This window comes from Dasypus novemcinctus, chromosome 28 (assembly GCF_030445035.2).
Source record: "Dasypus novemcinctus isolate mDasNov1 chromosome 28, mDasNov1.1.hap2, whole genome shotgun sequence".
NCBI lineage: Eukaryota > Metazoa > Chordata > Mammalia > Cingulata > Dasypodidae > Dasypus > Dasypus novemcinctus.
Genome location: NC_080700.1, coordinates 42,378,742 through 42,390,297, shown reverse-complemented (window position 1 = coordinate 42,390,297; position 11,556 = coordinate 42,378,742). Strand labels below are relative to the sequence as shown.

The following is an 11,556-nucleotide window of genomic DNA, read 5'->3' as shown; positions in this document are numbered from 1 at the left end:
CATCTAAAGTTAGACGCCTCTGTACTTATTGATGACTCAAAAGCTAGTCTTCTCCCAAAAGGTTTGAATGGCCTTCAGAAAATCTTGCTCATTAGTGTTCTATGAATTAGCAACAGCGTGCGAAACACTGCTTCTGCTTAGCTGTTCGCCAGGTCCTCTGTACTGCTTGGAGCGTGGAGGTTTATTCCCCAGCCTTTAACACTGGCAAGTGCAGATATCTCGGGTGGCTTATGTTTTCAAAAATGTTCTCTGATACAAGCAAATGCTGGGTCTGGGACTTGATCTTATTGAGCTTAAACAAATGCTGTAGTTGGTTACTGCTTTACAGATGCTGTCAGAAGCAATTACCTTCACTAGCTTAAGTAATCCAGTTACTCTTTAGAACTGCCAGCCTTTAGACAGAGCCTCTGGGTTCCCTCTTTTGAAGAAGTGGCTGAGTGCACATCCCTTCTTCCAAAATGCCTTTTCCTCTCTTCTCCAAATATTTATCTATTATTTTTACATTGTCGAAATTTGCAGAAGCTACATTTTACTTATAACTCTCCTGTGATGTCTAAAGGTTGATACAAGTAATTAAAAATCAAACCATTAACATACCACCATGCAAGGACCCAGGGGTGTGTTTGAACCCAAAGAGGAAAAAAATGTACACTGTCACTACGATTTTGACACTTGAAGGAGAATCTTCCCAAGTACCAACAGCCGCTGGATCGCCCTTCATTTATTCTTTCATTCCCTTGACTTTCCAGCCGGTTACCACTGTTGAGTGTCCCACATCACCCTTTTCTTACACCCCTTTTCATTGTCCTGGCCCCTTCCTCATGCCGTCTAAACCGGGTACCTGGGAGGTGGGACTGGGCCCTGGTGTTTGGTTCTTTCCGCCTCACAGGTGACTAGGGTGTGCTCCAGGCGCTATGACACTGACACAGCGAATCAAACTCATTACTCCATGTCAGGAGAAGTAAATTCTAGGGAAAAATTCATTACTCGGGCTATTTTCAGAAGTATACCAAAACACAACAAAAAAACCCCACAAATCACACAAAAACACCAAAAAGTGTTTTGAAAAAGTGCTTTGAGATTTACTGTACAGTTTTTTTTTAAAAACAATTTATTTATATATTGGTTTCTACATGCTCTTACATTTGTGTAAAATATTTATACATATTCTGTACAATTTGTACATATATTAAGTGGCTGTATCATAAACACAGTTCTAAGGGATCTTATAGAGAAAAAAATCAGGTGGGGGAAATTACTTATAAAACATCATCAAAAACCCGTGATCGTGAAGAACGAGGAGTTCTCGTGTTTGTGTTCATTTCATTTTCTCATTTACTTATTTTTTGGTTTCATTTTATTTAGGTGGCCTAGACTTTCATTTTCTATCATTATTAGGTCAGAAGAGTGAAAGCAGTAGAGATAATGTCGTAAGGCAACTCTGGCGGATGGAGCTACTGCCCGCGGGCGCGCGCCGTTGCGGGGACACGCGGGCGCTCGGGCTTACAGCTGCCCGGGTGTCGGGACTCCCCAGGGCACCGGCCGACGTGCTGGTCAGCGGGAAGCTGTGTCCCCAGCTTAGGACACAGTTGGGAAAAACGTCACGCGGCCCTCGATCTAAGCGTAAAGGCCCGGGGCTTCTGCACAGCTCTCGGGTGGCCGTCCTCGACCCGGGCCTGGAACCTGGCCCCACGCCTCCCGAGGGCCGGGGCGGGACAGGCTGGCTGTCCACGCGGTGTGTCCCTTCTTTTCAGATGAGACCACGGGGCCGCCTAGGGCACGGGCCAGTCCTCGATGAGACCACGGGGCTGGCTGGGGCACAGGTCAAACCCGGGTGAGCCGTGTCCCGCCCAGCATTTCTCACCTGCCGGGTGGAAGAGCTTGAGAATAAAATCAAGGGGACGGGGCAGAACCATCACGGGCAGCGCGTCCCCTCCCCGGGCCAGGGGACAGCAGCCTGGTAAAAGGCCTCCGACTCCTCGGCCTTCTTTCTGGCGCGGCGCGTGCCCCCGCCTGGTTAGGAAGGCGCGAGGCGGCCGGGCCCTGGTCCCTGTGGACAGGCCCCGCGGCGCGGGCGGCCCTGCGGTGTGCTGCGGGGGCGGCGGGCGCTGCTCACACGGGAGCCCCCGCCCCCGCCTCCCGCCTGAAAGGCGGGGCACCTGAGTCCCGGACCTGTACGCGGAAGACACGCAGATGCCCTAAACAGACAGGGCTCCCCGAAGGAAGGAGGCTATAAAAATATACAAACTTATCATTTTTATCCTGGCATAGTTCATATTTTTAAGGAAGCGATTAGTAATTACCTGACATTGGGTAAGAAACAGAAGATTGTGGGAAACAAATGAAGATTCCATGTGAAACAGGCATGGGGAAAAACTCATTTGCCATTCAAAATGCTGATGACTTTAGGTACTCTAAGAACAGAGGCACTTCCGCTGGTTTCAGCGCTGGACGTGGAAAGGAACGAGAGGCGGCCATCCCTAAAAGCTGCTGCACGTGGGCTGCTTAAGAAAGTAAACACAACGTTTTTTGCAACTCTAGTTTTGGTTTTCTTTCTTTCTTTCCTTTTTAATGATTCGGGGGGAGAAAACAACTTGCAACTGCGTTGCCCCAAGGCAGGAAGGCGCGCTCGGGAGCTGTCCCTGCGCGGCGTCACATGACGGGAAAGCGGCCGAGGGCCTGCCTCAGCTTCTCGGCGATCTGCGGGGGAAACAGAGGAGAGTGAGGCCCGCGCGGCCCTCGCGGCTTTCCACCAGGCGCGTGCGTCCCGGGGCACCAGGACAAACCCTGCGAGCGCTCGGGGAAGCGTGCGGGGCCGGCCGGGCAGCTGCTGGGGACCGAGCTGGCTGGGCGCTGCTGTCCCTGCCAGGCCAGCCCGGCGCGGCCCCCGCCTGCTTCCAGCCGGGCGGCACCGCAGGGCGACTGGCTCTTCTGCGGGTCAGGCTGGCCCGGCCGGGGCTCGCCGGGTCCTGCCCTCTCCAGGGCCCCTGACCGCTGCTGGGACCCGCTGCCCCCCTGCTCTCACGGGGCACGGTGGCCGCACAGTGCTGGGCATCTGTGCCCGTGTTGCCGAGGAGGCCGCAAGCTCCCGGGGGGCCCAGCCTGGCTCATCCGTGCACCCCCAACACCTGCGGTGGTGCTCGGGGCTAACAGGTACGCAGAAACGCTGGCTCCGTGAGCAGACGGGCAGATTCTAACAACCTCAGGGCGACTCTCCCACAGGCCTCTGTTAGATCTGGAGTTTGACAGTGTTTTCCCAGTCCCTTTTGCTTATGAGGAGGCAGTGCCTGAATACATGGCTGTTTATTTTGATTTACGGAGCTATTTAATAACTACATCTCGCTTGGGCTTGAAAGTTATTTAACCAACCAACATTGTGAGAATTTTAAGAGTTACTTTCAGCCACGGTGAGCGGCAGTGCTTCAGTATGTGCTCGTTAATTGTAACAAATGCTCCACACCAAGGAAGGACGTTGTTAATGCGGGACAGTGTGTGGGAGGGAGGGGGTGGGGTATCAGGGGAGCCCCTATATTTTCAATGTGATCTAAAGCCTCTGTAATTAAAATATAATAGTTGAAGGACAATTGGAGAGTACCATCGGAATGTATAAAATTGATTTTGGGAGAAGAGGATTGTGCTTAATAGTATAAACACAGGAGTGTTCTGCTCCACGGTGTCAGGGATGTGGTGCTGCGTGGGAAACATGACTAATGTAACTGGTAGGTAACAGCGCTGTGATGGTTTTGTAGCAAAAGCAAAGTGGGTACTATATTAATTCTAAAGTTAAAAAAAATACGGGCTTTGTTAGCCAAACCCAGGGGAAGCGTTGTTTAATGCGTAAACATTACTTCTCTTCCTCGTGTTTTCGTTAGTAAGGAGACTTTGACCATGTCACTTCACTGGTCTGTGCTCCTCTGTATCTTTCTGAACATGAGAGCAGCGGCTGAGTTAGCAGAATTAGAGGAGATAAAGTTGTCTGAAAAAGAAGCTTTTAGGAGTGATGTTTTCCGTAATTTAGGGCGCTGCCTTCCTCTGCTTCATTTCTGTGAATCTGGAATAATGCTCTTTCAAGGACAGCTGTCGCGAGGAGTCAGGTCGGCCCTGAACCCGGCGATAGCGCCGTCCCTGTGAGAGCAGGGTTCAGGCAGAGGCGATCAGGGCGGCAGAGGCGGGAGGTGCCCGGAGGCCGGGCGCCGTTTCCTGCAGGTGCGGAAGGAAGCACGCCGCAGCAGCACTTGGATTTCAGATCCTAATATTCAAAATGGGGACAACACATTCCTGCTGTTTTAGGACAGGCAGTCGGGGATAATCCAATGGAAACATTTGGGCCCCAACATGTACTTGTAAAGAGGTCACAGGAAAAAACCGAAATCAATCTGCATGTCCAAAACTGGGGAATTTAGCCTGATAAATGTTATCTTTTCTATGGAATACCAGGCAGATAAATTTAAGGGGCTAAAAAAATGTGTATCACAAACATCAAGTTATCTTAAGACACAACGGCATAGGAAGGATCCGAGTTATAGAACAAGAGATATAATTTGAACACATTTGGTTAAAATAAAAAATAAACTAAAAAGTTCCCTTCAATTGTTTTCTCACATCAACAAGTGTGATCTGCTATTCTAATATGCACGGTGAGAGGCAACATACAACGGTGCCAAATTATTAAAACGTGTGCACCTAAAGAGCACAGGAACTGCACCCTATAAAGGAGAACCTCGCTGAAGGGAATTCTTTCTCTAAACTAGTCTCTGTTTACAGCTGTTCCCAAGACACAATTCACAAACATGCACCAAGCAAGCGCCCTCGGCTGTCCTGCAAGAACACGCTGCTGGAGGCGTTTCGTCCCTGTCCAGCCAGAGACGACATGCGCCGCTGTGTCTGGGGCTCACCTACCGTCGTCCCCGGACATGTCCGAGATGACAGCCGGGCACAGCGGGGAACATAGCAGGAAGCCAGCCCGCAGACGCTGAATTATGAAGTTAGAAAACTCAGCGCCAGGTAAGTTTCCATGTATGTGTTCTCAGATCCTTATTCTCTATGTGCTCTGGTGAACAACAGAATCACTACACAGAGCTGAAAAGGTTGTTTTCATGATTGTTTTCTCATGAAAAGTCTTATTCTCTCCTTCCTGCTTTCCTTTTGGTATGCTGTGCAAACCTCATTCAGGAACAAAGGACGCCTTGGGCTCGCCGCGCGGTGCCAGGCTGTCCCGGCCTCAGCTGAGAGCAACCTGACCTCACCCAGTCAGCAGCCCTGTGTGCAGAGGGACAGAGCGGCCGCGAGGCACAGGAGGACGACGTCCGGGGCCACGCAACAGGGGCTTCAGGAGAAAACCTTTTCACCCACCGTTATTCAAAAACGAAAGGCGGCTGCAATTACGAGGGGCGTAAAAGCTCTGTCCGATCTCTAAGCTCCTTCGGTTTATTAGGATTGAAGCACATGGACATCACCTCCCCTTGGCCTCCCCTCGGGGGTCAAGAGGCACGGGCTCAGGACGTACCGTTTCGTAGAACTGCACCTGCTGCTCCAGGTACAGGCGGATGACGCTGTTGTAATCGTAGATGCGGTTGCTGTGAAAGTGGTTCATCTCGGCTACAACCAAACGAAGACATGAGTCAGGTTCCCTCACGGGGTTTCGAGTGACTACAGGGGGCTTCTCTGCTTGGTGGTTTGGTTTTTTTTTTAAGTACCAGGGCCAGGGCTTGAACCCTGGACCCCGTATGTGGGAAGCCGGTGCTCAACCATTGAGCCACACCAGCCCCCTCTGCTCGGCTTTGACTGATGATCCACCAGGATTTAGCCTGGCGGGCTTCAGGGCAGGGCAGGTTCTTGGCAAATCACTTGATGGAAGAGACTAGCAAAATGTTAGTTTTTAGAAGATGTTAAAGGCCAAATGGATGCCTCTCATGATCAATTTGCATACTGAGTACTATTTTCATAGCGTTACAGACAAGGGACCAACGCGGGCTTCGTTCCAATGGAACTGACCGAGGCGGCGGGAGTGGGCTCCTGCCCACGGGGTGAAGAACTCATCAGGGCGGGTCTGGCCCCCTGCCCACGAGACGATGCCGGTGCAGACGTCAGGGGTCTGCTCTGCCCTAGGGGCGCCTGCCACTGCTCCCTCCTGCACAGCGACCGTGAGGCAGGTTTCTCAAGGAGCTTTCGACGGGCTGGATGGGCGAGACCCGGTGGGAGCTCCTTCCGTAACAGAAGCTCTGCCGCCCCCAAGCCCAGTGCCAGGGCGGGCAGAATGCAACCTCTTCAGATGCTGAAGGGCAACGGTCTTCTTGCAGAATCAACGACCCCTTATTCTCCTCAGTAAACCTGTGTCTTAGGACCACCACCCACCCCGAGACCAACTACAGAGAAGGCCCCCCGCGCCAGCGCTCCGCATCACCGACACTGACGACTCCCACCCACTTCTACCCTGAGAAAGCCAGCTGCAATGCAGAGTCCCAGGTGGCTTGCCTTAAGCACACTTTCCAAACTGACCCCCTATTTCAAAACCTTCAACACCCACATCTCCAATCTGCTGTCCCCATTTTCGCCACCCATTGCCTTCGCCCTGGAAACCTTTCACCCATTCTTCTCCTTCTCCCGCTGATGGCTGAGACCTGAAGGATGCTTCTTGGAAACGCCTGCAGATGCTTCATTCTCTTCCCCCCAGTACCACCTCCTCGCTAGGGCCTCAGAATCTCAGCTGCAGAAGTGACAATCTGCTTGGGCTCTCCAAGGCCTGTTCCAATCTTTCAAACCCTCTCCCTTCAACACTGCTTTCTTATGTTCAAAACCTTTTAGTATCCACCATATCCTTTTAATGTCCATGTCAGATCTAGACTTTTCCATGTGACTTTCAAGGCCCTCCACAAAATTTATTCCCCAAGGTTGGACCTCCCCTGACCAATGCAGTCTTGTAACATTATTTTATGTGTCATTCAAACTAGAATACCATTCGCTCTCTCCTTTGCCCATGCAAGTTCTAGCCATCCACTCAAACAGGAAAAATCCATTAGTTGTGCTTATCTACCAGCAAAGTACTCAAACCTATGAAAATTAACATCTTCCTTTGTAGTAATAGTCAAACTGCACCTAAAATACTTCTTCCAAACCTCCTTTACATTCTATGGTCCTGGGGCAGCAAGCTGCAAATTGCTAAAGGATGAACTTGGGAATTTAACAGGACATTTAGATTTTGATACAAAGGGTTAGAAAAGGAATCTTCAGTGTCTTTAAAAAATAATAAAAAAGCACAAGTTTCAGCAAGCCTTCATTCATGGTTATATCAGGTAAACATAGGAGAGATGAAATAAATATTACAGACTTTCATTAACGCTGGGATCCTGCAAATAGGAGGTTTATGAGAGTATTTTAAATGAGCTCTTATTTTATTTAACTGTTGTGCACACTGGGATTTCTTTCCAACAAAGGAAACGTCAGCCTTGGGGGGCTCTGCACAGCCAGCTCATGAACCTTTCTCTTACCTTGCAATGCGTATGACATTGTGCCGACTCGCTTCACCATCGTCTGCTTGTCTTGTGCGGTGATTTTACTAGTGGCAACTAGTTTATCACTTTCTTTCACTTTTTCTATTGCTCCCTGAGAAACATAAAATGCAACAATATTAATAAAATGAAGCGAAGAGGATTAGTCTTTAATTTGAAATATAATAATATTAACATATTCTGTAAGTGACTTGTTACGAAAGAGGAAAATGTCCCCACAAAATAAGAACATGGGTGAACATTGTAAATTTAACTTCCTTCAAGTCACTGGAAGCAAAAAGATTGCTGTTCTTGAAAAAGTAACTAAGCAAACATTTACAGGTTTATGCAGCGACAAAACCGAAAAGCCAGCGGTGCACGCTCTGTAATTTACCCGCCACTGCCCTCCTGAGAAGCCTGTCCCAGGACAGTGGCGCCTGCAGGTTTAGGGACACTGTGGATGGCACAGCGGGGACACACCTGAGGTCCAGCTCTCGTCCTCCCTTTTTATAAAACAGTAGCCGGGGCTTAGGAGTCCTGATCATAAGGTTTCCGTTCTGCTTTGATTTAAGAGACACTGAATCAATTTTAAAGTAATACTTAGATGGAGGTGACTGTAAAGCGGCCTAACATTTCCCACTTCAGCCCCACCACATGCTTAGGATTTAGAGCTGCCTGGGGTCAAAAATGCGAACACACACAAACCCTGCATATTCCTGCACAGGTGAGGCGCCATGCCTCGGACGCCAGCTCTGCCGGCACAAGTTCCTACAGAGAGCTGCCTGTCCTGAGCTTTGCGTGAAGCTCTCTGAAGCCGTACAAAGTGTCTCATTGACCTTATGCTGCCCCGTCATGGTATTTATATTATAGAGAAAAATGCTAACCTGGCTGCATGCCAGGATTCTTAGGCGGACAGAGCAGACCTTGTATGGATTTTGCTAATAAATCCAACTAAATTACATGCTAGAGTACCACAGCTGATAAAATACTCAGCACTCTGATGTGATGTATAGATTTTGAACCAGGAAGAGAAAAATTAACCAGAATCAAAACCAATTTTTAATTTCATAAAATTGTTTACGATGGGAATGACATAGTTTCTTTTTCATTAATAGAGATAAGCACATAAAAATAATCCTAAGCACCTTAAGTTTTAATTAAGAAAACCTTGGTTAGGTTCAGAGACAGGTATTTCACTTAGAGCTGGACCTTTGAGGATTTGCCCGAATGGCTTCAAAGGATCCCGCTGAGAAGTGTTTCTCTTGCTGGCTTGAATTTCAATGACCATGAGGACTTCTGTGCGACCTCGGGCCATTCTGCACGCTGCGCTGCTCGGAATCCTTGTCCCGTTTTCAATTCTCTTTCAGGAGCAGGAGCCGCTCGGTGCGGCCCGAGCGGCCCCCGCTGCCTCGGCAGGTGTGTCTCGTGCCCGCCGGGCCACCCCCTCCCTGCCAAAGCCGCCTTGCCTTGTGGGCGCCGATTATGTCCGGGAAGCAGCCGAGGAAGCCTTTGTACTCGTGGTTGCACTCCATCAGGAAGTGGAGGTCTTTCTTCGGCTGTTAACGAAACAGGGTGGGCGTTACTGGCAGGGGAATCTCGGAAATTACGGAAAAGAAAACTATCTGAGGACTGTATTAACCAAATCCTCCATGAACCACCTATTAGTGCCTAACAATTTTTTATTTTTTATTTATTTCTCTCCCCTCCCCCCCCCCAGTTGTCTGCTCTCTGTGTCCATTGGCTGTGTGTTCTGTGTGCGCTTGCATTCTTGTCGGCAGCACCGGGAATCTGTTTCTTTTTGTTGCATCATCTTGCTGTGTCAGCTCTCCGTGTGTGCGGCACCACTCCTTGGGCAGGCCGCACTTTTGTCGCACGGGGTGGCTCTCCTTACGGGGTGCACTCCTTGCGCGTGGGGCTCCCCTACGCAGGGGACACCCCTGCGTGGCATGGCACTCCTTGCGTGCATCAGCACTGCGCATGGCCAGCTGCACATGGGTCAAGGAGGCCTGGGGCTTGAACCCTGGACCTCCCATGTGGTAGGCGGATGCCCTAACCACTGAGCCAAGTCTGCTTCCCAGTGCTGAACTATTAACTACTTAACTGCTGAGCAGTACGCATTCAGCCTGTGTTCCTACAAGAGAAGCATACTGTGCCCTGAATCATACTGCAAAGAAAATGAAAAACACGCGATAATTTTTAAGTTGGTCTGTAAAATTAACTCTCTCAAGGTGGCTCAAAACATAACACTGGGTAGGAAAAAAACCTAATCCACAATATTTACACCCAAGCAAATAAAATTGCATAGTTTCGTCTCTAAATTTTAGCACAGAATATAAAAATATTATTATACATAATACGATAATAGTTTTTTAAAATTTCCATCTTTTCGGAATGGGAATTCTTTAATAGCTAGGTTACGTACATTTCTAAAAATTAATTTTTTACAGGTATCAGAAGAGTACATGTGTGCACATATTTTAAGAGGTCATCTGAAAAAGCTATTTAAATTAGGAATTTGAAACCATTTCGATGGTTATTCCTCTTTAGGGAACTTATCAATTTTCTGTAAAAAGCATGGAATTGGGCCATTAAAGACCCCAGTAAAAGCCATATGGCTCTAACAAGACCCCCTCTGCCAGGGACAGTACTGGAGCTTCGTGTTAATTAGCCAGTGGCCCCAGAGAACGCGAGGCGGGCGTTCTCATCGCCTGAGCAGAGGCTCACGGGCGCACGGCCCAGGCTGGAAGCTGAGCCAGTGTCCCTCCCTGTACGTACAACCCCAGGACGGCTGAGATCCGATCGAGATATCAACGTGGAAAGTTCCTCGTTTACATATCCTGATGGCAAATTTATCCATCCACTTTAGCTTAATTAAGAATCACTACTACTAATTACAATTTTCAAACACAGAGAGGTACAGAAGAGGATATTCACTGGGAAAGTTTTTCTTAAAGTAGATTTTAAAATTAGATACGTGGCTTAGAAGCATAAAATCTTAATAGAATCTGGCGATTATGTCCATACCTGTTCTGCCACTAGGTTGGCAATCTCTTCGTAAGTCTTTCCTGCTTCTGTTATCGCATCATTGAGATCTGTTTCACCTGAAAGGGATTAGTCACAACAGTGGTTGTAAATTAGAAATGTTTCTTTTCATTTAGTTTATTTAAACTTTTTATTATAGAAAATCTCCAACATTTCCAACACTGGAGAGAAGAGCATAATGAACTCCAGCCACCCGTCGGCTGGTGCAGCAGTTTGACATAGTTATGAATTCCAAAAATAGATACTGGATTATGTTTGTAAACTGGTCTGAACCTGGGCATGATTGAGTTATGACTGGGGCTCTGACTGGGCCACGTCATTAGGGCGTTGAGTCCCTGCTCCTTGGTGGGTGGGGACTCACAGATAAAAGGCGTGGTGGGGTTCTTAATGCTGGGAGTTTTGATGTTGGAGTTTGATGCTGAAGACTTAAGCGGAGCCCCAGGAAGTCAGCTCACAGAGGAAAGAGAAGCCAGCCCCGGGAAGAGAGGACCTGAGCCAGGAGAAGACACAGAGGAACAGAGACGGCTCCTTAGACACGGCAGAAACCCCAGAGAGACAGAGCTGTTCGCCTGAGAGTCTACAGCTGACCTTGTGGAGGAAACAGGGGAGCTGAGCCCAGAGGAACCCAGGAAGCCTGAGCCCTGGCAGACGTCGGCAGCCATCGTGCTCCAACACGTGGAAATAGACTTTGGGGAGGGAAGGAACTTATGCTTTATGGCCTGGTATCTGTAAGCCCCTACCCCAAATAAATACCCTGTATGAAAACCAACCAGTTTCTGGTATTTTGCATCAGCACCCTTTGGCCGACTAATATACCTGGCTTTACCACTAACAGTTCTTAGTCAATATTTTTTCATCTAGACCCTCTAGATCCTACCTCTCCCTTTCACTGGACATGCAATAATTCATCCACAAATATTTGTCCTTATCTAAAAGATAGGAATTCTCTAAAAATTAACAACAATACCATTATCACACCTAAGAAAAGACAATTCCACGACAAAGTACAGGGCTAGAGGGCAGAGCT

The 11,556-nt window shown here is 48.7% G+C and overlaps 1 protein-coding gene across 1 annotated transcript in view; it reads right to left on the bottom strand.

Moving 5' to 3' along the window:
- Nucleotides 1-1,058: 1,058 nt before the first annotated feature.
- Nucleotides 1,059-11,556, bottom strand: part of SNX9 (sorting nexin 9) — a 132,506-nt gene continuing 122,008 nt past the window's right edge. The window contains exons 14-18 of the mRNA XM_058289617.2: nt 10,512-10,588; nt 8,954-9,043; nt 7,488-7,602; nt 5,507-5,598; nt 1,059-2,700 (exon numbers count right to left, since the gene is read on the bottom strand). Of these exons, the coding sequence (XP_058145600.1) occupies nt 2,653-2,700; nt 5,507-5,598; nt 7,488-7,602; nt 8,954-9,043; nt 10,512-10,588 (422 nt within the window). The 3' untranslated portion in view covers nt 1,059-2,652. The remainder of the gene's footprint in view (nt 2,701-5,506; nt 5,599-7,487; nt 7,603-8,953; nt 9,044-10,511; nt 10,589-11,556) is intronic.